A 27,471-nucleotide genomic window follows, 5' to 3' on the forward strand; every position below is an offset into this window, starting at 1 on the left:
TGCCATGTGTCAGAAAATATCCCAATGTCTACACAAGTCTTATTTTTTCTTTATTAATGGCTTATTCTGGTCATTCAAAGTACAGTGAACATGAAACATAATATGCCACACTGTAATGTTCCGCGACATAGATTTTATATGAAGAACTGCATTATTGTGTTCTCCTTAAGGCCCTCAAACACCGCCCGAACTCAAAGCAACGGCCGACTGCCTTTATCCAACCACTCTACTGCCTCTCGTCTGACCCGTTTGGCAGAAAAGTTGCACTGAACACACCACTTCGACGTGCTGCCAGCTCCACTGTAGCATGTACATTCTGCACTTGCGCCAGATGCTATAAGCCATCTTAACAGTGGGTGACACTAGTCTCATGCCAGTACTCCAGAACATGAAAACAGGGAATGATGGAACAGAGTGCATAGAAAAACAAAGTGCACACAGTATTCCGCCCTTCCCACACACCTTGTTGATTCGCTAGCACACCGCCAATCAGAATGGTCATACAGCTGGCACACAACCAATCAGAGAATCCAATGGCTCAGACGGCCGACAGCCAATCTTCTCAGACTTCACGCATTAAATAGGAGCAGAGGTACAGGGGACATTCCAAGAAGCTGCTGCGCAGATGTCAGTAAAAGGGACCCCCCGCAGAGCAGCCCAGGAGGTGGCTACACTCCGGGTTGAGTGAGCAACCACGTTTCCCGGGACCGGGAGGCCCTGCATAGAGTATGCCTCAGAAATAGTACTGGCCACCCAGCGGGACAGACATTGCTTCGACAACGAGGAGGCCCAACTTGCCAGCATGGAAACACACAAACAGCTGAGAATGTGAGCACCTGTAAGCAATGTAAGCCCTGAGTGCCTGCACAGAGCACAAAGTAGGGTCAGGTCGAAAAGCACTGACCATAATAACTTGGTTCACTGTCTGAGGGTTTATGACCTTTGGCAGAAATGCAGGATTTGGCCAAAGAGACACACCAGTGTCATCAGCCCTCCACCTCAAACAATCCCCACTCACAGACAGAGCGTGTTATTCACCAACTCGTTTGGCTGAACATATAGCCAAGAGGAAGGCTGTTTTGTGAGACAGGAACTTGAGGGCGAACTGATCAAGGGGCTCATAAGAAGGTTGAGTCAGGGACCTCAACACCAACGGGAGGTCCCAAGATGAAGCTCTTGGGGACCTGGTCGGACACAGGCGACAGACCCCTTTAACAAACTGAGACACCAAAGGGTGCCTGCCTACAGTAACCCCACCCACTGCCTCATTAAAGAAAAAGATAGCAGCAGCGTACACCTTAATGGTGCTAGCAGCCCTCCCTGAGTCCAAGAGAGACTGAAGAAAACGGAGGACCAGTCCAATGGGGCATGTAGACGGGTCGACCCGTGCACGTCGACACCATGTCAAGAACACCCTCCACTTCTGGTTATATCTGGCATGGGTGGAGGGAGCTCGGGCATGTCCTACTGTCCTCAGAACAGCTTCATCTAATCCCTGAGAGAGGGACTGAGGAGGGGGCATGCCCAGAACTGCAGAAGTGTAGGTCTGGGATGCCAAATCTGGCCCCCCAGATTGAGAGGAGTTCCACTCTGACCGGTAGGGCCCAGGGTTGACTGTGGACCAGGTGGAACATGGGAAACCAGTGCTTCCTCGGCTACCGGGGGGGCTATCACCAGCACCCTGTAATGGCCCATGATGACCCTGTGGAGCACCTGGGAAATCAATAGGAGACCCCATCCAGACCTAGAGAACCCCCCCCCCCCCCCCCGATTAGGGAGAACCACATCCTGCAGTGTGTTGTCTCTGCAGTGACCCAGGCCATGCCAAACCGAGCCCACAGGAGGGCCACCACCTCTGGGTGAAGCCTCCACTCTCCCGGGAGAGGACCCGTCATGGACAGGGAAGCATCTGTGGTCACCACCGTCCTTCTCGAAGGATTATTCCCGAGAGGAACACCCTAGGGCAAGAGCCTCTAGTCCCTCCATGGGCGCAAATCATGGATGAACTGTGGGTGTCCCCCAAACCTTTCCACGTCCGTGCAACTTTGGGTGTAGGCAGAGAGCATTCAACCCTAACTGCCTGCTGCCCTGGCTCAAGGTTGCTTTTCGTCCAGTTCACTTTGAGCCCCAGGGACTGGATGTGGGAGAGAACCAATCCCGTGTCCCGTAAAACACAAATCAGCCAATTGTCCAAGTACGGGAGGATCTTTATTCCCGACAGCTGGAGAGGGAACAAAGCTGCTCCAATCACCCTGGTAAACATCCTTGGTGAGAGGCAAAGGCCAAATGGAAGGACCTTGAACTAATAGGCCTGCCCCTGGAAGGCAAAGCGGAGAAAGGGTCTGTGGTCTGGGCACACGGAAATAAGCGTCCCTTAGGTCCACTAAAGTGAACCAAGCCCCCTTTTCCACAGCCTCCAGGATCTCACTCACAGTCAGTATCTTGAAAGGCAAAACCTTTATGAAGGCGTTTAAGTGTCTGAGGTCCAAGACGGGACGTAGACCTCTATCTTTTTTTGGCACGAGGAAATACAGAGAGTAAAAGCCAGTGAGCTGTTCGTTTGACTCTACTCTCATAATCGCATCCTTCTGTACAAAGGTCACAATTTCCCCTGCTAAAATTTGTGCCTGGACCGGGTCCCTGACCGTGGTCATACGGACCCCATAGAAAGGAATGGGTCACCACCAAAACTGGATCCTGTACCCCATGGACACTGTAGCCGGCACCCATGGGTCCAAAACCCTTTCTTCCCTGCTGTCCAGGCATTGCTGGGAAGAAACTGTGGCGGCCGTCCCCCCACCCCTATGGGGTACCGTCCTGATGTTCCGAACCCCTGTGGGGGCGCTTCCTCTGGGATGCCTCCTTACCGGGAGGATAGGGCTGAAACCCCTTCTGACAGCGTGAAGGTTGTGTACCACCAGAGGCTGAGAAACCAGCATGCTGCCGCCACGGCTCCTGGCGAGCACCAGGGGGGTGGTGTGAATGCTCTGGACCCCTAAGCTCCCATACATGGGAGCCGTGGGCCTACTAAAGGTGCACCTAGACTGGTCGGCCTTGTCCAACACACCCTGAGAGTCAGGGTGAAAAACATGTTTAGGCACAATTGGCATGTTTGTGAGCTCCTTCCCAATGTTCTCTGGAAGGGATGTCTGCGCCAATCGAATCTGCCTCCTGGACATCATAGCAGATGACATAACCACACCAACATCCCTCGTAAGTTGGGAATGAGTGACAAGATCAGAGTCTGTCAAGCTGCCTGGCCCTGCGAGCCCGTTCCTCCCTGGGCAGCTCAACTGCCACCGCACAGGGGTTGGCAACATCCTCCACCACGTGGGCCATGCCCAAACAGGAGGAGCACTCAAGATGGCCATCACAGGGGTCCATAAAACCCCGGCAAAAACGACAGACATGAGAGGCCATTCCTCTGTGTAACCCACAGCTACGAATAGCTGCTCAAAGGGAAACCAAAAACCAGGCTGCACACAACCAGTCACCAGAACCAAAAACAGCCCACCTACTGCCAAAAACAGGAATTTAGGGCAAACAAAAAATTCTTCATCTTTAAATTTATGTACAACAAAAAATAACCCAAAAACGGGAGACAACTAAACAAGCCAGCCTGCTGCGCACAGAGGCAAGGGGACTACCTATTAACTTAAATACCAATAAACTGGGTTGGCAAAAAAAGCACCACCCGCGACCAACTTAAGCTCACCAGCCCCACTAATTGTTCACGAACGCACCAGGGGGAGGACACAAGCCCCCACCCGCTGCGGACAGTGGGGTAAAATGGGGAAATCAACAATAATACAAACAAAGGAGGAAGCAGCTCCTGAGCACACTTAAACAACTTGATTATTCACACCTGTAGAGGAGAAAAGGCTGTGAAAACAAAACCACTTACCACAAGCTGCGGGTTATGACAATCACTTGAAACAAAGAGAGAGGTTAAAACGCTCTGCATGTGGTGTAACCTCAAATTCAAATTCAAATTCAAAGAACTTTATTTTTCCGTTAGGAACTTCATTTGTAAAAAGCGTCAGTGCAGTGCAAATTTTAGACAAGATAAATAAACAAATAAATACATACAACATACTGTCATGCTACTATCAAATGTGCAAAGGAAACAATCCACATACAATCCTCAGGGGCACAAGGCACCTGCACCGCAGTGACAGATTGTTAATTGTGGAGTCCCAAAACGCTACTTGCCTGCGGTCTCGGATGAGGCGAGTGAGGCAAAGAGGAAGAGGCTGCTCACCTGGATGCTTTTATAAGTGGTGAGTAAAGCCTCCTTTAGGTCAGTCACATGACTTTATTGTTATATGGCCTCGAGGATCGGGAGATGACGGTATCATTCAAGGTGAAGACCGTGGTGACGAACTGAGTGAGTTCGATATAGATCTCACTCGTAAGTCATGTGATCACTTCTGTGCACCACGAGTTATAAATGTGGAGGTATCAATAAGTATTAAAGTTCTCCAGGTTGTGTTTGACTGCCTGTGACGTCAGTATAAACACGACAGAAGAAGAAGCAACCAGAACCAACCTGTTCTGTGTAACTGGACCTGAGGCTGGAGAACAGCGTCCAGTAGTTTCCGTTGTCGCTCGTTCTCCTCTTGTGAACGACACAGTTCCTCCTCGTACTCTGCTATCGTTCTTTCAAACAGCTCAAATATCTCTTCAGCAGCCGCAGTCAGCCGCTGCGTCACCAACAAGCTCAGCATTTGGACTTTAGACATTTTCACACAGTCACACGAACTTTGTCTCCACACGAACTCCGTCACGGTGATCGGAACACAGAGGTTCTGGTGGAGCAGCGCTGTTCAGTGGACACACACAGTCTCTGCTGCCGTGTTTCTACTGGACGCCATCTTGGTCAGAAGTGTGAAGTTCGCGGCGGTAAACAAGAGAACATCCGGGGCACGTTAGAGCCCGAACGTCAAAATAAAAGCCGAAATGTTCCCAAGAGGACAGGCTTACTACAAATAACAAAAGGCAGGAGCATCAATATTATAAAGTTTTAAAGAAACGTGTTAATTGAGCTTGAAGGTTTGATATATGTATGTTAATATGTACACACCAGATCAGCTGTCTGTCCTCCATCAGCAGGCGTCCTTCACTGGAGGTGGAATGACAACGTTACACCACAGAACCATGTGTGGAACAACAGATCCAGTCTGTGGAGCAGAACATCTGGATCTGGAGGAAAAGAGAGTCCAAATGAACCTGCAGCCTGTTCTACAGAACACTGTGAGAATGTGTTTCAGCATGAAGAGATGAGTGAGATGTAAAGATCTGTAGGCGGAGGACAGCAGCTGGCCTCAGATCTGTTTCCAGAACCCAATCATTTTATTCTTTTATTTATTCATAGATGTTTTCCTTTTGTCATTTGCCTTATTGTCTAACTAAGACCATGGACTAATACCATAATTTTAGATGTGCTATGTTCTGTATATCTTTCTTTCCTATGTTCTTCTTTTCTTTTTGTCTCTCTGCCTTTTGAAAAATAAACATATTTCAAAAAATAAATAATAAAAAAATTAAAAGTTTATTTGGCTGAAGAAAGAACATTTTCTCAACGCACAAATAAAAACACTTCATCCTTCAAACATTCAGCATCAGGAGCATCTGGAGATTAAAGGGTTCTACTGGACAGAGAAGTAATCATCTGAAAGATTCTCAGCTGTCAGATTAATGTAGTGGAGTAAAAGTATCAGGCTGGATAAACACACTTACAGTCCAACAACTCTGTTCAGTTCCACTCTGAACTTCCTGTCACAGCGCCAAGCTAAAAATATCTTCTGTGAAGACACACGGACAGAAACACCATCATCAATCACCCCCGATCGATCAGTCCTCTGAACAGTCCTCCTGATCAGCCCCGAGGCCCACGGGTCTCACATCTGCCAGAACCGATCGGACAGCAGCAGCATGTCGCCTCATCAACCTTTATTAACACGGACACTGACGGCAGCAGACATCAGCAGGCGACACGTCATCACGCTGTTCTTCTTCTTTTTACTCCATTTGTCACCTGATAAGCTGCATCGTGTGTTTCCATCAGTGTGTTCGTCCAATCAGAGACGAGCTGCGTCTGATTCAGAGAACATTTCATTTGAGCGTCGATCAGACGGACGGAGTTTATCTCCGAGGATCAGAGACGGGATGACATTCAGCTGCCAGCAGCCACCGACAGATAACACATGCTAATTACAGCTGCTAACAGACACACACACACACGCACACACACACACACACACACACACACACAGTCCTCCCACCCCACCTGTGTGTGTGTGTGTGTGTTTGTGTTAGCTGCTGTAATTAGCATGAGTTGGAGGTGAAATGACTAAAGAACTCAACAGATCTACACTTCCTGCTGTGAGTCAGTTCAGACAGTAAAGAGATTAAAGTCTTGTTGTTCAGTTATCATGTGTGAAAACAAGTGGAAAAAAGTTTGTCAGGAGAAAAAAGATATAATTGTCTGAACGAAGCTGCAAAGACTCAAACTGTCCTTAGGTCAGGAGTTAAATGATTGCAGCTCCCCCTGCTGGAGCCTCCTGGTAACTACTGCTGGAGTTAAAACCATGCGTCCCGCTAACACACACATCAGGAGAGAAAACATTTTAGATCAGACTCTGAAAATGTTTCACCTGCAGCTCTCACACTCAGAACTTCTGTGAACTGTTTAGATCTATCAGCAGGGCTTCAGGTGACCCATTAACAACGTCAGAATCGGGTCATGTACCAGTTCCTGTAGATGTAGATGTGTTATGATCCAGAGATCCTGAAACTGAGGACTCTCCACCACACACGTGGTTCTTGAACTGATACCGCCAGGTGAACCTCTCGTTACAAACATGGCAGCTGAAGGGTTTCTCTCCGGTGTGGGTTCTCATATGAGCCTGTAAATCTGAATAACGGGTGAAGCGCTTGCTGCAAAACGAACAGCTGTGGGGTTTTTCTCCTGTGTGGGATCGTATGTGAATCTGTAAATCTGCGTTCCATAAGTAACATTTATCACAGTGAGAGCAGCGGTACGGTTTCTCTCCTGTGTGGTTCTTCAGGTGGTTCTGCAGAGTGTTCTTACGGCCGAAACCTTTACCACAAACTGTGCAGCTGAAGGGTTTCTCCCCGGTGTGAGTCCTCTGGTGGTAGTCCAGACCTCCTTTCTGAGCGAAGCTTTTATCACACAGAGTGCAGCTGTAGGGTTTCTCTCCTGTGTGCATCCTCATGTGTGTCTTCAGACTCGACTTTCCACAAAATATTTTGCCACATTCGGAGCAGAGAAACGGTTTTTTGCCAGTTTTACACTTCATGTTACTGACATCGACTTGCTTTGTCAAAGCGTTCAGTCCTGACGGCAGTTCTCTGCTCTCCCTTCTGTTTTCAGTCTCAGGTTCAGAAGAGTCGTCGGTGTCGTCAGTCTCAGGCTGCAAGAGATGACCTGAAGTCCAGGCTGGTTCTGGTCCTCCACAGTCCGCTCCATCGGCTTCTGTCTCCACCTGTTCAGTCTGTCTTTGATGGAGCTGTGAGGACTGAGGTTTTCCTACATCGTCATCTTCATCTTCACTCTTCAAAGTGAAGGTGAACCTGGTGACATCATCCTCCTCCTGATTGGACCAGAGTTCCTCCTGTTCCTCTTTAATGTGTGGGGGTTCTGGCTCCTCCTGGTCCAGACTGGAGCTGCACTCCTGCTGCTCAGGAGGATCCTCTTTACTCACCGACAGCTGGACGTCTGCAGGACGCTCTGAAACACAAACACATATTGAGGAAACTGAGATTTCATGTTAACGAGGAGTGTAACCAGATCAGAACCTCAGAACAATCTGTCTGCAAACTAACTTACTGACAATCACATCTCGAGCTGGACAGGCAGTCCAATGTTTGTTCAAACTGTCTACAGTCAGAAGTCCAATCAAAGGATTCATACAAATATTCTGTCTGTTCCAACGTGATATTGTTCCTCAAACATCTGAATCACCCTGAAATGACCGCGAGCCGCCTGACCATCAACAAAGTTCAGTGTAAACGCCTCCAATCAGCAGGTTTAAATGTAAATGTCAGAAGCAAAGACGCCGCTTAAGAACAGGAAGTGTAGTTTGATGGATCAGACTGACACAAGAGTTTTATTTACAGGCTTCAGTTCTGACAGAGGAGCTGAACGCTGTGAGTTTGCATGTGGATCAGAACCAACAGTCTAACTCTGTGGAGTTTTGTGTACACATGATTTATACAGTTGGCCCCTGGAGTCTCATCAGGTTCTGATCCAGAGGCGTTTACAGACGGGACCAGAGCTCAGAGATGACTTTGTAACTCGTGGGATTAAAAAGGTGATTTCTCTTCACTCCTGTTGATCAGCCTGACTGCAGCAGTGATCCGGAGCTGACCTCCAGGTTCTGTTCTGGACGTCACGTTACTTTTATCTTGAAAACCGGATGTAGTAAACACAGCAGCTGTGCTTCATTTAAAACGAGGCCGCTGACGTCACGGACAGCTGAGCGATGACAGCGTGTATCAGTCAGTAAACACTGTGACAGGTTGTTTACTGCAACAGCTGATCGATGGATGAAAATGACGTCACAGACAGCAGACACACTGAACGTGTCAGCGCCGTTAAGTTACCGTAAAGTTGAGAATACAGCCGCGCTGCTGTTGTACCGGCGGCTGCTGTGATCTCAGTACAAACAGCAGCAGAAGCAGCGGTGAGCAGAACCAACCAGAACCAACCTGTTCTGTGTAACTGGACCTGAGGCTGGAGAACAGCGTCCAGTAGTTTCCGTTGTCGCTCGTTCTCCTCTTGTGAACGACACAGTTCCTCCTCGTACTCTGCTATCGTTCTTTCAAACAGCCCAGATATCTCTTCAGCAGCCGCAGTTAGTCGCTGCGTCACCAACAAGCTCAGCATTTGGACTTTAGACATTTTCACACAGTCACACGAACTTTGTCTCCACACGAACTCCGTCACGGTGATCGGAACACAGAGGTTCTGATGGAGCAGCGCTGTTCAGTGGACACACACAGTCTCTGCTGCCGTGTTTCTACTGGAAGCCATCTTGGTCAGAAGTGTGAAGTTCGCGGCAGTAAACAAGAGAACATTCGGGGCACGTTAGAGCCCAAACTTCAAAATAAAAGCCTATATGTTACCAGGTGGACAGGCTTACTACAAATAACAAAAGGCAGGAGCATCAATATAATAAAGTTTTAAAGAAACGTGTTAATTGAGCTTGAAGGTTTGTTTATATTATATATACACATATATATGTGTGTTTATATGTACACACCAGATCAGCTGTCTGTCCTCCTCAGCAGGCGTCCTTCACTGGAGGTGGAATGACAACGTTACACCACAGAACCATGTGTGGAACAACAGATCCAGTCTGTGGAGCAGAACATCTGGATCTGGAGGAAAAGAGAGTCCAAATGAACCTGCAGCCTGTTTTACAGAACACTGTGAGAATGTGTTTCAGCATGAAGAGATGAGTGAGATGTAAAGATCTGTAGGAGGAGAACAGCAGCTGGCCTCAGATCAGCTGTCAAACAAAACATTCTGTGATCAAATATCTCTGCTGGACTGAGGCGGCTCTGCTTCGAAGACAAACTCTATTCTGGTACAAGAATGTTTCCAGAACCCAAACAGAAGAATGATGCTCTTAGGGACTTTAAAGCTGATGAGGTTGAGGCGACATAGAGGATTTACATTTCACTCACTTCAACATCTTAAATGAGAGACTGAGGTTTAACTCTGATGGGACTGTGTGTTGCAGGCAGTCTGGCCCGACCCGACCCGACCCACAGTCCAAAGCATCAAAACATGAACAGTTGAGAATGAGACTCAAAAACCAACTTTTCTTACAAACAGCACCTTTAATATTGTAAATATAAAATTCAGAGTTTGAATCCTTCACAAAACAACAAAGTGCCATTTTAAGAACATTTAACATCGGATACTTTGAGACTTTTACTCGAGTACCTTCGTATAGGTGATTTCACTGTTACCATGGTGATATTTTAACACCATGTCTTTACATGACATAACTTTTCCTCTGTGGATGTTCTGACAACATTAAGGATTTTTTCCCAATGTCATCATCTGCAGCTCACTGAAACACACTGCTCAATGAATACAACCATTAAACAGAACAAATAAACACGTCGTTTGTGTTTCTGGTCAAATCTGACAAACAGAAAACAAAAAGTACAAACTCATTCATCAATGAACATTTATTTTCCATAAGTATCAACTCAGATTCATCTGAAACAGTGAAAGTGAAGTCGCTGGTCAGCAACATGTTAATCAACAAGTCTGCCTGGAATTAGTCAACTCAACAATGTGTTTCATCGGATGTATGGATCCCTCGTCATATATCACAAAGTCATATTTAAAACGTGCAGAATAATTTATAACATCAGATTCTCACTGAGATAATCTGTCATTATTCTGCAGATCAGTTCCAGGTGGATTCAATTCAGTTCCAGGTGGATTCAATTCAGTTCCAGGTGGATTCAATTCAGTTCCAGGTGGATTCAATCGATCGTTGCTGAGGTGAAGAGACAAGACGGCCTGATCACAGCTGTGACTGGTTCCTGCCTAATGAAACACTAAATTCTGACCAGTGAGAAACGCTTGTTGGTGTCAGCTGACAGCAGCAGCTCTTATCCTACATGAATTAAACCGATGGGGACGACGTGGAACCAGAACAGTCAGTGTTTCCTTCCTGATGACAGGAAGCCAAATTCACAAATACATTAACTTAAGTGTTGAGTTTAGACTCTCGCCTGCAAACAAACTGTCCTGAACCTGGTCTCATCTGGTCTCACCTGGTCTCATCTGGTCTCATCTGGTCTCCCTCCTCTGAGAGCAACATGAGGCAGTGTCTAATAACTCTTACATATTAACCAGAAAACAAACATGATATTTTTCATCACTTAAAGCTGAAATTAAACCTACAGAAGTGATTTAATCTGAAGATTTTCTCAGATTCAGACATGAAGAAGCTTTTGATCATAAAGACTCATTTATAATTTAATGAATGCGACTCTGACAGCAGCTGTTTGCTGAGTGTCGTGTTGTTAATCATTCACAATGCGACTGCACAATAAATTGCAAAATAACTTAAATCGCAATATGAAGGTCAGCTAATTCATAAAGAGGTCAAACGTGTCACGCCGTGTTTAATGACAGACGTCAGTTTGTTCTCCAGCTGTGATAAAATGTCACACCGTCAGAACTTCACTAGTTTTTCAGCTGTTATCATTTATAATAATCATGAATTATATCACAATAGTAACTTTAATGTTTGACCACATTGTGCAGCTCTAACTCCAACTACATCACTCTCATTCAGGACAAACTGGATCTGGATCCTCGATTTACTCATAATTCAGAACGGTTCTGAATTTTTCTGGTGGTCTCTGCTCACCTGAGTGCTGAGCCAAGGTGAACAAGGTGAACAAGGTGAACAAGGTGCTCTCCTCAACACCATACAGTCAGCTGCACATTCTGCATCTGCAGCTGTGTAGTCAACAAGAAACCGCTCCGCTCGGCTCACTTTGTTCAGTCTCCTTGTTTCAAATCATTAAACACAATAAAAGTATCGTGATCCCATTCAATCGAGATAAACTCATCGGCTGCAGTGCAAAGATCACCGCACTTATCTTATATTCATTTATGACTGAGGTGAGATATAAGATCTGGTCTCTGATGTTGGTTGCAGCTCATCAGTGGATCAGCTGGTGCTGCTGCTCTCACCGACACACTTGTGGCTTTTGACCTGCGACTGCCACGTGAACCTTCGGTCACAAATGCTGCAGCTGAACTGTTTCTGTCCCGTGTGCACGGAGAAGTGGTACGTCAGGTTTGCTTTTTGAGAGAAGCTTTTGTCACACACTGGACAGCTGTATGGTTTCTCTCCTGTGTGAACCGTCATGTGTTTCTTCAGACCTCCTTTTGAGTGAAGCTTTTGTCACAATACAAGCAGCTGAACGGTTTCTCCCCGGTGTGGATTCTCATGTGATTCACCAGAGCGCTGCGCACCGCAAAGCTGGTCTCACAGAACGAGCAGCTGAAAGGTTTTTCTCCAGAGTGACATCTCATGTGTCGGATTAAATTCGGCCTCTGAGAGAATCTTTTCCCACAAACGGAGCAGCTGTAAGGTTTCTCTCCCGTGTGAAACCTCATGTGTCTCCGCAGACTGTCCTTACGACCAAACTTCCTCCCACACTCGCAGCAGACGAAGGACTTTTTCACAGACTCACATTTGGCTTCACTCTCGGCGACATCCACAGAGTTCAAACCTGACGGAGCTTCTCTGCTCTCCTCACACTCGTCATCACTGACTTCAGTCTCAGGTTCAGGAGAGTTTGACGACTTCTCACAAACTTGATTTACAAGTGAGTCTGGATCAGAGTTCCTGGCTGGTTCTGGTCCTCCACAGTCCTCTCCATCAGCTTCTGTCTCCATCTGTTCAGTTTGTCTCTGTTGAAGCTGTGAGGACTCAGGTTTCTCCTCATCTTCCTCCTCCTTCACCTCACTCAGCCCTCGAAGCTGCTCTCTCTCCTGATTGGTCCAGAGCTCCTCCTGTTCCTCTTTAATGTGTGGGGGTTCTGGTTCCTCCTGGTCCAGACTCGAGCTCCACTTCTGTTGCTCAGGGGAAACCTCTTCTTTACTCACCGACAGCCTCTGGACGTCTGCAGGAAACAGAAAAACAAGAACAGTTTACATCGACCAGAGCTGGATGTGATGACCTCATCACAGGTAAAATGTTCTTCAGTTTGCTTCCTGCTCATTTCTGCCGTTCGTTAATAGTGTTAAACTGAGACAGATAAACTGGCTGCTGACTGCATTTATAACATGAAGTGAATTATCAATCAATCAATCAATCAATCAATCAATCAAAGCTTTATCGTCACCATCCTGAAGTCATTCCATCATTACTGTAGTCGTCACTGCCTGACTCCCAGAAACCCTCTCACCAACACCGCTGCAGCCGTCCTCTCTCCTCACTGGTCCCCCGGTTCTGTTCCATCCTCACGGGTCTCCCGGTTCTGTTCCATCCTCACGGGTCCCCCCGGTTCTCTTCCATCCTCACGGGTCCCCCCGGTTCTCTTCCATCCTCACTGGTCCCCCGGTTCTGTTCCATCCCCACGGGTCCCCCGGTTCTGTTCCATCCCCACGGGTCCCCCCCGGTTCTCTTCCATCCTCACGGGTCCCCCCGGTTCTCTTCCATCCACATGGGTCCCCCCGGTTCTCTTCCATCCTCACTGGTCCCCCGGTTCTCTTCCATCCTCACTGGTCCCCCGGTTCTCTTCCATCCTCACGGGTCCCCCCGGTTCTCTTCCATCCTCACGGGTCCCCCCGGTTCTCTTCCATCCTCACGGGTCCCCCCGGTTCTCTTCCATCCTCACGGGTCCCCCGGTTCTCTTCCATCCTCACGGGTCCCCTCGGTTCTCTTCCATCCTCACGGGTCCCCCCGGTTCTCTTCCATCCTCACTGGTCCCCCGGTTCTGTTCCATCCACACGGGTCCCCCCGGTTCTCTTCCATCCTCACGGGTCCCCCGGTTCTCTTCCATCCTCACTGGTCCCCCCGGTTCTCTTCCATCCTCACTGGTCCCCCGGTTCTCTTCCATCCTCACTGGTCCCCCGGTTCTCTTCCATCCTCACGGGTCCCCCGGTTCTCTTCCATCCTCACGGGTCCCCCGGTTCTCTTCCATCCTCACTGGTCCCCCGGTTCTGTTCCATCCACACGGGTCCCCCGGTTCTCTTCCATCCTCTCGGGTCCCCCGGTTCTCTTCCATCCTCTCGGGTCCCCCGGTTCTCTTCCATCCTCACGGGTCCCCCAATTCTCTTCCATCCTCACTGGTCCTGTTCCTGCCAACGTTTCTACAATTTAAAGTAGTGAGGTTGAACTGGACCCTCAGAGGAGGCCCGGTGTTGACCAGCACCACTGGAGTCGGTCACAGCATCCTACAGTTTGGCTGCTGTGGTCCAATAAATGTAAGTTTCAAAAGCTGAAGTGGCTTTTTCAGTAAAAATTACTTTTCTTGTCCCTCCAGGCAACCGGACTGCAGAGAACCTCTCTGACATCTTCAGAACCTCTCTGACATCTTCAGAACCTTTCTGACATCTTCAGAACCTCTCTGACAACTTCAGAACCTCTCCGACATCTTCAGAACCTCTCTGACATCTTCAGAACCTCTATGAGTGAGGCCATCAGCCCCAGAGGCCTCGAGGCCATCAACATCATACCGGTACCAAACATGACATCCCCGTCCCGCTTCAATGTCACCGGCCCGTCTACTGGCTCCCCTCATCATGAAGTGCTTTGATAGGTTCTACATCAGACCCGCCTCCCTCCATGGACCCGCTCAGTCTGCATATCAGGCCGATTTCCTCGGACCTCCACTTTCATCAACAACAACGAGGAGACGAACTACTGAAGTGAACCGACCAACAACCTCCACCCCTGAATGTGGAGCAAACACGCACACAACACCACCCAGCACCAACCCAACACCACCCAGCACCACCCAGCAGCTCCCAGCACCACCCAGCACCACCCAGCAGCTCCCAGCACCACCCAGCACCACCCAGCAGCTACCAACACCACCGCCCCAACACCACCCACACCACCCACACCACCCACATCTAACAAACACAACCCCAGCACCAACCAACACCACCCAACACCACCCAGCAGCTACCAACACCACCCAACACCACCCAACAGCTACCAACACCACCCAACACCAACCACACCACCCAGCTGCTACAACACCCACCCAGCACCACCCAGCAGCTCCCAGCACCACCCAGCACCCCCAGCAGCTACCAACACCACCCAGCAGCTACCAACACCACCCAACACCACCCAGCAGCTACCAACACCACCCAACACCACCCAACACCACCCAACACCACCAGCAGCTACCAACACCACCCAACACCACCCAGCAGCTACCAACACCACCCAACACCACCAGCAGCTACCAACACCACCCAGCACCACCCAGCAGCTACCAGCACCACCCAACACCACCCAGCAGCTACCAACACCACCCAACACCACCCAGCAGCTACCAACACCACCAGCAGCTACCAACACCACCCCAACACCACCCAGCAGCTACCAACACCACCCCAACACCACCCAGCAGCTACCAACACCACCCAACACCACCCAGCAGCTACCACCCACCCAACACCACCCAGCACCACCCAACACCACCCCAACATCACCCAGCAGCTACCAACACCACCCAGCAGCTACCAACACCACCCCAACACCACCCAGCACCACCCAACACCACCCCAACACCACCCCAGCATCACCCAGCAGCTACCAACACCACCCAACACCACCCCAACACCACCCAGCAGCTACCAACACCACCCAGCAGCTACCAACACCACCCCAAAATCACCCAACACCACCCCAAAACCACCCAGCAGGTACCAACACCACCCAACACCACCCAGCAGCTACCAACACCACCCCAACACCACCCAGCAGCTACCAACACCACCCAACACCACCCCAACACCCACCCCAACACCACCCAGCAGCCACCAACACCACCCAGCACCACCCAACAACCACCCAACACCACCCAGCAGCTACCAACACCACCCAACACCACCCAGCAGCTACCAACACCACCCCAACACCACCCAGCAGCTACCAACACCACCCAACACCACCCCAACACCACCCCGCAGCTACCAACACCACCCAGCAGCTACCAACACCACCCAGCAGCACCACACCACCCCCCCAACACCACCCAGCAGCAACCAACCACAACCCAGCAGCTACCAACACCACCCAACATCACCCAACACCACCCAACACCACCCAGCAGCTACCAACACCACCCAACACCACCCAGCAGCTACCAACACCACCCAGCAGCTACCAACACCACCCAACACCACCCCAACACCACCCAGCAGCTACCAACACCACCCAGCAGCTACCAACACCACCCCAACACCCCAGCAGCTACCAACACCACCCCAACACCACCCAGGAGCTACCAACACCACCCAACACCACCCAGCAGTTACCAACACCACCCAGCAGCTACCAACACCACCCAGCACCACCCAACACCACCCAGCAGCTACCAACACCACCCAGCAGCCACCAACACCACCCCAACACCAACCCGCAGCTACCAACACCACCCCAACACCACCAGGCAGCTACCAACACCGCCCCAACACCACCCAGCACCTACCAACACCCAGCAGCTACCAACACCACCCCAACCAACTGCCCCATCACCAACCAAAACCACCCAACTGCCTCAACACCACCCAACACCACCCAGCAGCCACCAACACCACCCAGCACCACCCAGCAGCTACCAGCACCACCCCGCAGCTACCAACACCACCCCAACCAACTGCCCCATCACCAACCAAAACCACCCAACTGCCTCAACACCACCCAACACCACCCAGCACCACTCAACTGCCCCATCACCAACCAAATCCACCCAACACCAACCCAGCACAACCCAAACTGCCCCAACACCACCCAACTGCCGCATTACCAACCAAAACCACCCAGCACCACCCAACACCACGCAGCAGCTACCAACACCACCCCAACACCCCCAGCAGCTACCAACACCCCCAACACCACCCAGCACCTACCAACACCACCCCCAACACCACCCCGCAGCTACCAACACCACCCCAACACCACCCAGCACTACCAACACCGCCCCAACACCACCCAGCACCTACCAACACCACCCCAACACCACCCAGCAACACCCAACACCACCCAGCACCACCAACACCACCCAGCACCACCCACACTACCACCCACCCCGCACACTACCAACACCACCCCACAACCACCCAGACCACCCGCACCAACCCCCCAACACCACATCACCAACCCAAACCACCCACCGCATCTACCAACACACCCACACCACCCAACACCACCAGCACCACCCAACACCACCCAACACCACCAACACCCCCAAAACCCACATACCTACCCAACTACCCAACACCACCCCAACACCACACAGTACCTACCACACCACCAGCACCATCCACACTCACCCACACCACCCCGAACCACCAATGCCCCCAACACCACCCAGTCTACATCCCGACACCACCCCACATCACTCAGTACCTACCAACACTACCCAACCCCTCCCAAACCACCACCCAGAACCACCAACTGCCCCCACACCACCCATCCCCTCCCAGCCCCACCCAGTGTGCTGTGGATAGGGTGAGCAAGGACCTTCTTCTGGACCAACACACGCCGCCTCTGGAATATCTACTGAGTATAAACACTGATAAACACTTCCGCTGTGTTCTGGTGTCACAGTTAAATGTGCTCGGCCTGTCACCTGTTGCTCCTTAGCAGGAGCTAGCTGCGGCTAACGGGCTGTGTACGGATAGTGTAGCTAACGTTAGCTTAGCACAGCCCCTTGACTCGATCAGTTCGTGCTTGTAACAGAATGAACAGAACCTACCTGCTCTCCTCTGCTTCACTTCAGGTGTCAGAATCTCATCCAGCAGTTTGCGGTGGCGTCGGTCCATCTCCCGCTCGTACTCCGTGATGGTTCTCTCAACATGGCCGAAGATCTCCTCCAGCGCCGCGGAGAGCCGCCGGCTGACGAACTGCTTCAGACCCTGAAGTCCGGACATCTTAGACCACCGTGAGCCGGGACAGAGCCGGGAAAGTGTTGGGAGTGAGCCGGGAAAGTGCCGGGAGTGAGCCGACCTGTCGCTCCTCTTTACTGTGACTGCAGTGTGAAGACGAGACGCTGCTGCAGCCGGAGGAAACACGTCACACACCAGCGACAACTTCCGGGTCACGTTTCAAAAATAAAAGCTTATTTTTCTTCCTCTTCAGTCTTCTTCTCTTTCTTCTTCTTTATCATGTTGAAATGATTTTACCTGAATGTATTATATAAACATGTCTCACAGAGAAGACGACACATCAGATAAAACATAAACTTTAATATTCTTTTTACTGTCTGATTTATTTGTGTTCTTTTGTCATGATAAAGAGTTTATCTGTACTTTAATATTTCAAATAAAAATAGAATAATTGATAGTTTTATCTTTTTATTTAGTTTCCGCTTTATTCTCAGTTATTATTACTTATTAGTTATATAAGTAATAATAACTGAGTTATGTTATTATATTAGTTTGTTTCTTTGAGACGTGAAATAAAGAAATGTTAGAAATCATTAATCAATACACACACACACACACACACACACACACACACACAATCTTAGTATCAGTGCTTTTAATGATTTATTATTATTATTAATAATAATAATAACAATAATGATAATAATAATAATAATAATGTAAATCTCATCAGATGAACAACAGGACAGTTTGATGATGCCTTCAAGTGTCATCGTAAATCACACGTTCACACAAGTTGACACGATCAATCAAACATGAACACAAACGTCTGTCGTTCATATTTAATCATCGTTTTGAGAACCACTGTGATCTGAACGCAGCGTGAATCCTGGTGTCTGATTGGCTGTTCCTCTGTGAGTAATCATGACATCACTCACTTGTTTACATCAGAACCACACTGACAGATTTGTTGGTTTGTTTCTGTGACAAAGAGACTTCATATCAGATGACGTGGGTTCTACAGAACTGATCATCAAAACATTACATGAAGTCAGTTCACACTCTGAGTCAGAACCATCAGCTGACTCACGTCTGTTCACCTCTGTGAAAAAGTTCTGCTGGTTCAGTTACAACTGCTCTGATTTTAACAGTTTCAGCCTCAGGGGAGAAACTCAGGCAGAACTCTGTTCAGAACCGGTCCAGAAGTTTCTTCACGACTATTTGAAGACGTTGATCAAACAGAGTTTCAGTTCTGACTTTCAGTTGAGGATCTTGGTTCTGGTTCTGGCTCACGATATGTTCTTATGTTCACTTTACAGATGATGAATAATTAAATGAATTATTAAAATGAATGTAAACTTTCCTGTTTTGTTGCATTAAATCACATTAAAATTTATTATGGAAATAAAAGGTTCATTTTACTGTATGAATGATATTAGAAAAGAAACAGCTGAATAACAAAAACACGTCATCAATAAATTCTCATTTCAACAAAAATGGACAAATGAGGAAACAACATAAAACAGATTAATGAGAATTATTGATCATGTTAAAAACCTCATTGTTCAAGTTTAGTTTCACAAATAAAAAAAACACGTCACAGAAATGTGTAACTGAGTTAAAGGATGAAAATGGATGAAGAGTCTCGCTGTCGTCAAGAAGACGAAACACAAACAAACTATTTCTTTAACTAAAAACTAAAATCAGGAGGAAACAGAACTGATAGAAGTCCAGTGGGTTCAGACTGTCAGACACATTGAATCATTCAGTAACGTCACATTCAGGAGCTCCAACAGAGCAACGAGTCGACTTCTGTCACAGTTATAGAATCTAATATTTATTATTACAAAGTATGAAAAACACATTTGTTTTATTATATCAAATGCAGATAAAAAAACACACAGACCTTTTTGGTTTCTGTTAATCAAATATTTGTATTTTAAAAGTAAAATCTAATTATCGCTGAGATATTTAGTTTGATGTTTATCTGCTGCCTCCAGAGCTAATTGGCTGCTGCTCGTGACGTGGAACCAATCAGAGAGCACTGTGGGCTGAACCTTCAGCGAGCTCAAGACTCTAAAACTCATTTCTGTTTGTGACAATCAGATAAAACAAGAAGAATAATTATAAAGCTGTTGACTCTCAGAGGAGACGATCAGCTCAGTCGACTCCTGCCGACTCCGACGTCCTCGCATCCAACACGCCGCATCGTGTTTCAGCTCGCAGCTCCACAGTTTTATCAGCAGCTTTACATTTGTGCCTTGTGACATATGAGCTTCTGCTGAATCTTCTGTGACAAGCGCTGCAGCTGAACGCTCTCTCCTGCGTGTGAAGAGGCATGTGATGCTTCAGACTCAGGTTATGTGTGAAACTTTTCCCACACACTGAGCAGCTGAAGGGTTTCTCCCCAGTGTGGGTCCTCATGTGTGTCACGGCGTGGTCGCTCCGGCTGAACTGCTTCTTACACAACGAGCAGCTGTACGGTTTTTCTCCGGAGTGAGACCTCAAGTGACGGACCAGGGTCTCCTTGCGAGGGAATCTTTTCCTGCAGACGGCGCAGCCGAAGGGTTTCTCCCCCGTGTGACACCTGAGATGTATCTGCAGGTGTCCCCTGTGGCGAAATCGTCTACCACATTCAGAGCAGCCAAATCGTTTCTCACCAGGACTGAGTCTCACAGCAGTCAGAGTGACGTCAGTATTCCTCCTGACTTCAGACTCAGGTTGTAGTTGTTGATCTGGATCAGAGTTCCTGTCTGGTTCTGGTCCTCCACAGTCCTCTCCATCAGCTTCTGTCTCCATCTGTGAGGACTGAGGTTTCTCTTCATCATCATCTTTGCTCTTCACAAGGACAGCAGTGAAGGTGAACCTGGTGACATCATCCTCATCCTGATTGGTCCAGAGCTCTTCCTGTTCCTGTTTAATGTGTAGAGGTTCTGGTTCCTCCTGGTCCAGACTGGAGGTCCACTCCTGCTGCTCAGGTTGAACCTCTTCTTTACTCACTGACAGCTGCTGGACGTCTGCAGGAAACAGAAACATCATCACTGACACGTCTGCTTCATCTCACTTTGAGTTCTGTGTTTGACCCGCTGCAGAGTCACCGTGTGACGTCTGTAACACCAGCTCTGATCGCACAGAGCTGAAGCCCCGCCCCTTCCGGTTCCCCTCATGGACCTCATTGATCAAACCTTTGTCTGTAGTGATGAAGAGAGACAGATAAAGTATTGATCCTGTTTGAACTGTGTCATCAATCACACACGATGTTTGTCAGTTTGTCATCAGACTGAAAACATGTCGTTATAAAGACGTCTGCGTCATCGATGACGTCGTCTCCTGACTTACACATTGTAGAGCTGCTCACAGAACTGAACCAGAACCAGAACTGCAGTTGTCAGAACGAGCACATTTATTGTGATGTTCATCTTGTTTAGAACCTTTTCTGACCCAGTTGACTCCATGTTGGTTCTGGTGACGTTTTGATGAGATAATGTAGTTCACTGAGCTTTAACACAAAACTACAACAAACTGATAAACATCATGTGGTTCTGACCCAGCAGGATCATAAATATACTTTCTCTCTCTTCACTGAACAGAACAAGTCTTTTTCTTGAATAAGGTCCCAAAGGCTCCACCGGAAGGGGCGGGGCTTCGGCGTAATATGACAATATACAAAAAAATTTCAAAGAAAATCAGCTTTGACAACATTTGTTTTGAAAACAGGATGTGCAGGCTGGACCTTTGGTGAGCAGAACCAACCTGTTCTGTGTAACTGGACCTGAGGCTGGAGAACAGCGTCCAGTAGTTTCCGTTGTCGACACAGTTCCTCCTCGTACTCTGCTATCGTTCTTTCAAACAGCTCAAATATCTCTTCAGCAGCCGCAGTTAGTCGCTGCTTCATAAAAACTCTCAGCATTTGGACTTTAGACATTTTTAAAAAGTCACACAAACTTTGTCTCCACACGAACTCCGTCACGAACACCGTCTGCTCTCCATCACACACTCGCTCTGTTCACAGCTAGCATGCTAAGCTAACGTGTGTAGCTTTGTAGGCTACCAGGAGATGAGTCAGAGGAGAACCATCCAGAACACACGTGAACAGCACAAAGTCCAGTCACACACGGTGATCGGAACACAGAGGTTCTGATGGAGCAGCGCTGTTCAGTGGACACACACTCTGTGGACACAACGACCGGATTCTGCCAACGTCAACAAACTCCACGCCATTTTACAGCCATCACTTCCGGGTGTCACTTCCGCTCGCGTGTCAAAATAAAACCTCCTAATAACGACAGATTCTTTATCGATCAGGAGGAAATGTAGCTCACTGGACACACACAAGAATATGATTCTGTAACAGAACAATAATACTATTAATATTATTCCCAATAATAGTAACTATATATATAATAACAACATTATTATTATTGTTAATATTCACAACAACATATATAACAATAATAATAATAATAATAATAATAATAATAATAATAATAATAACTAGTGCATCTCAAAGAAAAGGAATTAATAATGATCACTGTCTACAGCTACAGGTCCATTACGACCCGACCTCCAGACCTCAGAACAGTTTTTACTCACATCCCAAAGAACTGAACTCCATATGTTCTGTTTATGCTGCTGAGGTTTTGTTCCTGATCCAGACGGCTGAATACACATTGTTAGATCCCGAGTTTTACTCTGTCCAGGAGGCACTGGACCAGCTCTCAGTTATAAAGGGTTCTGAACCTACACGTGCTTTAAAAGTGGAAATGTAAATGCACTGAAATCGTCATATCAAGCTGCAAGCAGGATTCTTTTCACATCTGACACAACAACAAAAAGCAACTGAGTGCTCACTTAGAGTGGTGTGGATTTTGGGTAAGCACAAGAAGCCGTTCTCAGATGCAGAAATAATAAAATAGTGCATGACTGAAGTGATGGACACAATGTTTGAAGGCAAACAAAAAGAGGAAATATTCAACTAGGTATTTTTATTCATGTCAAAATGGAAATGACATTTTATTTTAGTTCGTATTTATGTTGTTGTTTGAATGAAAAGTGAATTTTGTTTTGAATATTACAGTATTATTACATGTGGCCTGACCGACCTCAATACACGGACCTTTGAGTCATTAAAAAAAAATCTTTGTGGCCCTTTAAGATTTGTATTTGAGAACCCTGCCCTAAGGGACCGCTTCAATGTGGAAGGCTCAAGTGACACTTCCCCTTTTCAACCGAACAGTGTTGTGACACTTCCGCTCGGCCTCAGCTCAGCACAGCTTCTCTACTGATTTAACATTTCCTTCATTAAGTTTCAAAACTTTAATACATCCATTTCAATCACGGCTAAACATTACACGTCCTAGTACTGTTATTCTGGCGAAGTCATTCCTTTTTCTATTGTCTGTTGTAATGATGACAGAATCATCCCCTCCCACAGAGCCTGGCTGAGACACTTCTCCTTTTCTACCGAACAGTGTTGTGTCACTTCCTCTTGGCCTCAGCTCAGCACAGATTCGATGATCATAACACTGATATTAACAAACACTGAGGCAGAGTGTGATGGTGAACGCAGCCACAGCAGGGTCAAATAATGACTAACATTCAGCTGCTCAGGAAATAACACTGATCTGGAAGCAGCTGTCAAAGTGTCCAGCAGAGGGCGCACACAGCACATCTAAAGATCCAGAGTGGATGTGACTGTTTTTAATTAGAGACTGATTAGACAGAGCCACAGAGCTGTGATGACAAGCCAACTTTAATTACATCACACATCAGATCTGACCTGGGGTCTGTGCGACACACTTCCTGTCCTCAGACAAGAGGAAAACACACAAGGACGTCTTATGAATAACATTCTCTCTGCAGGTGACAAACTGAGAAGCAAGTCAATATAAATAAAGAATTTAATAAAGGGAATTATTTCACTTTGAAAATAAAATCAACTTAATATAGACGACAGGAAACAACAGACGTCCTCCGAGCTGCCAACATCTTTCTGAGCTCATGTTCGACTTCGTAAATAAATAATGATATTTAAATATAACCTGCAGTCTTTCTGCAGTATTGTTGTGTTCATCTCCCTGGAAAGACGTCTGTCAGAATACTTAAAGACATCCGTCCTCTGTCCCCGCCCGTCTGCTCAGGTGTCCTTCAGCTGACGGAGGACAGGCTGCTCCGTCTCATTCAGCTGCAGATTAGATTCATATTCATGATATTTATAAGACAGACAGTTGAAGACAAACTTCTCTTCTCTACATGTTTATGTTTGTTGAACAGGTGAGTTGATGCAGTTCTGTCTCATTCACACGGTCTCAGTCTGTGTGAGGCTGCAGAGGTGGAGCAGGAGAGACCACGTCAGTGTGTCCGGACCGTCGGCGTGACGCTCAGCACTCCTGAAAACAGCCTCGTTCTCTGGCAGTGAGAGTCAGACAGCGTCCTGTTTACTGGTGCTGATGATGTGATGAGGTCAAAGTTGTCTGTCTCTTTCCAGGATGTTTAGTGGGTCAGAAGCACAACCCATTATAACAGCATCACTGTGATTATAATCCGTCTGCTGAGACATGTTTAGATCAACAGGAGGACACACGTTAACAAAACCACTCAGATATCAACATCATGATGTGTGATGTGAACCGTCTCACCTCTTCTGTGTGAAGAGCTTCTGAGGGACGTACTGCCACCGGCTCATTAGAAGACACGAGCTGCACAATCGCTCAGATTCAGCAGCCTCACAAGCTCTTCGTGCACCTTAGAGTGACTCTGACGTTAAGCTAACAAGTCGGCAGATCTGCATTAACTTTAAACAATCATGTGACAGCTGCTGTGATTGATTTGTTAGGATCTGAACACTTTGAGCCTCCTGACAACAGCAGAGTCAAACTCTGGACAGAAACAGAAAACAAATCCTCGTCCACACTAAAACATGAAACCTGAATGTGTAAGCGGCAGAAACATCTCTTTGTTCTCCAGGCCACGCCTCCTAACACCTGTGATCCTGGGACAGCAGGTGACCTGACCAGTTTTAGCTACATGACACCATCCGTGGCCAACAAGTGAAGGCTCGATGAGGAGGTCAGAGGTCACCTACAACCCGAACAGTTATCGCTAATCTAACTAAACTGACCAGCTAGCTGACATGCTAATATTCCTGCTAAATGTTCAGATAACTGAGAAATGCTACCTGACACAATAATCCATCCAGTGAGTTCTGGGTCTCGTCCCATCCGGACCTGGCTGCAGAACATCATCCTGCTGCTAGAGGATCGGGAGCTCATGACGCTGTGAGGACTCACCCACACACTTGTGATATTTGAGCTGACACCTCCAGGTGAATCTTTGTCCACAGATTCTGCAGCTGAGCGGTTTCTCCCCCGTGTGAGTTCTCATGTGAAGCTGTAAATGTTCCATACGTGTGAAACGTTTGTCACAAAGCGAACAGCTGTAAGGTTTTTCTCCTGTGTGTCGTTTCAGGTGGTTCTGCAGATGAACCTTCTGACCAAACCTTTTACCACAAACTGAGCAGCCGAACGGTTTCTCTCCGGTGTGAGTCCTCATGTGTGTCTTCATGTTTGAGTTCTGACTGAATCGTTTCCCGCACACGGAGCAGCGGAACGGTTTCTCACAGGAGTCAAATCCGTCAAGTCTCTGAAAGTTAAAACCTAAATAAGCTTCTGTGCTCCTGACATCAAAACTGAACTGAGGCTCAGGTTCAAAACGGACTTCAGTCTGAGGGTATAAATGCTGATCTGGTTCTGAGGTTCCGTCTGGTTCTGGTCCTCCACATTCCTCTCCATCAGCTCCTGTCTCCATCTGCTCAGGTTGTCTTTGATGAAGCTGTGAGGACTCAGGTTTCTCCTCCTCATCATCGTCGTCAAATGTAAACCTGGTGACATCATCCTCCTCCTGATTGGTCCAGAGCTCCTCCTGTTCCTCTTTAATGTGTGGGGGTTCTGGTTCCTCCTGGTCCAGACGGGAGGTCAACTCCTGCTGCTCAGGTTGAACCTCTTCTTTACTCACCGACAGCTGCTGGATATCTGCAGGAAACAGAAACACACAAACACACACTGAGGAAAACTGAGTATTTGTAAAGTATTTGTTTCTGAGAAAAGTGTCGGCACACTAACTTCCACACTTTGCACTCAAACCGTAAAAACAACTAGAGAACTTGAGGTGGACCGGCCGCTCCAGAGGTCCGGCTGCTGCTTTGCGCCATCTACACATTCTTCTGCTGCTGCGACACGCAAGGCTCGCGGCTAAAATCAACCTGAAAACCACCTGTAGACGTCGTCCATCATCGCAGTTTGAATGTCTGTATGGATATTAGTCACTGACATGAAGAGAAAACAAACACAACAGGTGAAGGAAGCTTCTGTCTTTCACTTTCTTACCCCCTTGTACTTTCTTGCTCTTCCAGCGTGGTTAAAGAAATCACATCTTCATACTTATTGGTAAGTCAGACTCCGTGTTGACAGACACAGCAGACAGTGTGTTCAGCCTGACGTGTCTCTTGATGACAGATCGAGCTATGAGCTACATGCAGTGTGACGGCTGCTTCATGTTCTCGGTGGCGTTATTATTGTTATCGGCCGATACAAATCTTCAGTATAGAGTTAGACTTTTCAGACACCATGTAATCTGATCGCCACCGGTGTGTGTATGTGTGTGTGTTTACTTAGTGCATGAATGTGTGTTAATGAGGAATAAAGCATTCGTAGACTAGAAACCTCACCTGTCACTGCTCTCCATCTATCGCCTTATTAGAGATTATTTTTATTTTGAAAACCGGATGTGCAGGCTGAACCTTTGTCATGTTGCCACAGGACTGCTGACGTCACAGACAGCTGAGCGATGACAGCGTGTATCAGTCAGTAAACACTGTGACAGGTTGTTTACTGTAACAGCTGATCGATGGATAAAAAATGACGTCACAGACAACAGACACACTGAACGTGTCAGCGCCGTTAAGTTACCGTAAAGTTGAGAATACAGCCGCGCTGCTGTTGTACCGGCGGCTGCTGTGACGTCGGTACAAAACCGCAGCAGAAGCAGCGGTGAGCAGAACCAACCAGAACCAACCTGTTCTGTGTAACTGGACCTGAGGCTGGAGAACAGCGTCCAGTAGTTTCCGTTGTCGCTCGTTCTCCTCTTGTGAACGACACAGTTCCTCCTCGTACTCTGCTATCCTTCCTTCAAACAGCTCAGATATCTCTTCAGCAGCCGCAGTCAGCCGCTGCTTCACCAGCAAGCTCAGCATTTGGACTTTAGACATTTTCACACAGTCACACAAACTTTGTCTCCACACGAACTCCGTCACAAACACCGTCTGCTCTCCATCACACACTCGCTCTGTTCACAGCTAGCATGCTAAGCTAACGTGTGAAGCTTTGTAGGATATCGGGAGATGAGTCAGAGGAGAACCATCCAGAACACACGTGAACAGCACAAAGTCCAGTCACACACGGTGATCGGAACACAGAGGTTCTGATTGAGCAGCGCTGTTCAGGTTGGTTCTGAAGAAAAGCTCCGAACAAAAGAGACACGGCTCTTCTTCTTCTTTTTCTTTTTCCTCTTCTTCTTCTTCTTCTCTCTTTGACGTGTCTGTAGGAACATTCCCGCCACCTGCTGGACTGACTGTGGAACTGTTATACTGTGACGTCAGTGAACAATATGTTGTTCAAAATAAAAGAACTAAAGTTTTGCAATAAAAATGACTTTGAAAGAAAAAAAACTAAAGTATCAGTAACGGACGTGTTTACACATTTATCTGAAAAAAGAATAAAGAATATGTCGTAGGGAGGGTTAGAGTTAGGTTAGGTCTGGAGGTTTTATTTTGA

At 47.6% G+C, this 27,471-nt stretch overlaps 3 protein-coding genes across 8 annotated transcripts in view; all 3 read right to left on the reverse strand.

The window, feature by feature from the left end:
* The window catches only part of LOC115577954 (gastrula zinc finger protein XlCGF57.1-like), a 31,194-nt gene extending 3,728 nt beyond the window's left edge, over nt 1–27,466 (reverse strand). The window contains exons 1-4 of one of the 3 annotated variants that reach the window (XR_003983316.1): nt 26,943–27,466; nt 8,734–8,962; nt 5,740–7,753; nt 5,084–5,202 (exon numbers count right to left, since the gene is read on the reverse strand). Coding sequence is in view for 2 of the 3 variants with exons in the window: in XM_030410818.1 (XP_030266678.1) it covers nt 6,744–7,753; nt 8,734–8,926 (1,203 nt within the window). In the remaining variant the exon portion in view is untranslated. The other 2 variants (XM_030410818.1, XM_030410816.1) reach the window with 2 other exon arrangements.
* On the reverse strand, nt 9,851–17,831 carry LOC115577957 (zinc finger and SCAN domain-containing protein 2-like). The gene is made up of 2 exons (XM_030410823.1): nt 17,512–17,831; nt 9,851–12,693 (listed from the first exon to the last, which is right to left on the reverse strand). Exons 1-2 carry the CDS (start codon nt 17,684–17,686, stop codon nt 11,942–11,944), a joined length of 927 nt encoding a protein of 308 aa, XP_030266683.1. The 5' UTR covers nt 17,687–17,831; the 3' UTR covers nt 9,851–11,941.
* Nucleotides 18,642–27,083, reverse strand: LOC115577956 (zinc finger protein 771-like). Of its 4 annotated transcripts, XR_003983317.1 has the most exons (3): nt 26,714–27,083; nt 24,280–25,671; nt 23,376–24,191 (listed from the first exon to the last, which is right to left on the reverse strand). XR_003983317.1 is itself a non-coding variant. In XM_030410820.1 (2 exons), the coding sequence occupies exons 1-2, from the start codon at nt 26,904–26,906 to the stop codon at nt 19,802–19,804; spliced, it is 1,050 nt and encodes a 349-aa protein (XP_030266680.1). In that variant the 5' UTR covers nt 26,907–26,943; the 3' UTR covers nt 18,642–19,801. The 4 variants fall into 4 exon arrangements, 3 of the variants coding, with proteins under 3 accessions (XP_030266680.1, XP_030266681.1, XP_030266682.1); XM_030410820.1 differs by lacking the exons at nt 23,376–24,191; nt 24,280–25,671 and adding an exon at nt 18,642–20,658 and having other exon boundaries at nt 26,714–26,943; XM_030410821.1 differs by lacking the exons at nt 23,376–24,191; nt 24,280–25,671; nt 26,714–27,083 and adding exons at nt 18,642–20,658; nt 21,395–21,958.
* Nucleotides 27,467–27,471: the final 5 nt, after the last annotated feature.

Source organism: Sparus aurata, unplaced genomic scaffold (assembly GCF_900880675.1).
Source record: "Sparus aurata unplaced genomic scaffold, fSpaAur1.1, whole genome shotgun sequence".
NCBI classification, from domain to species: Eukaryota; Metazoa; Chordata; class Actinopteri; order Spariformes; family Sparidae; genus Sparus; species Sparus aurata.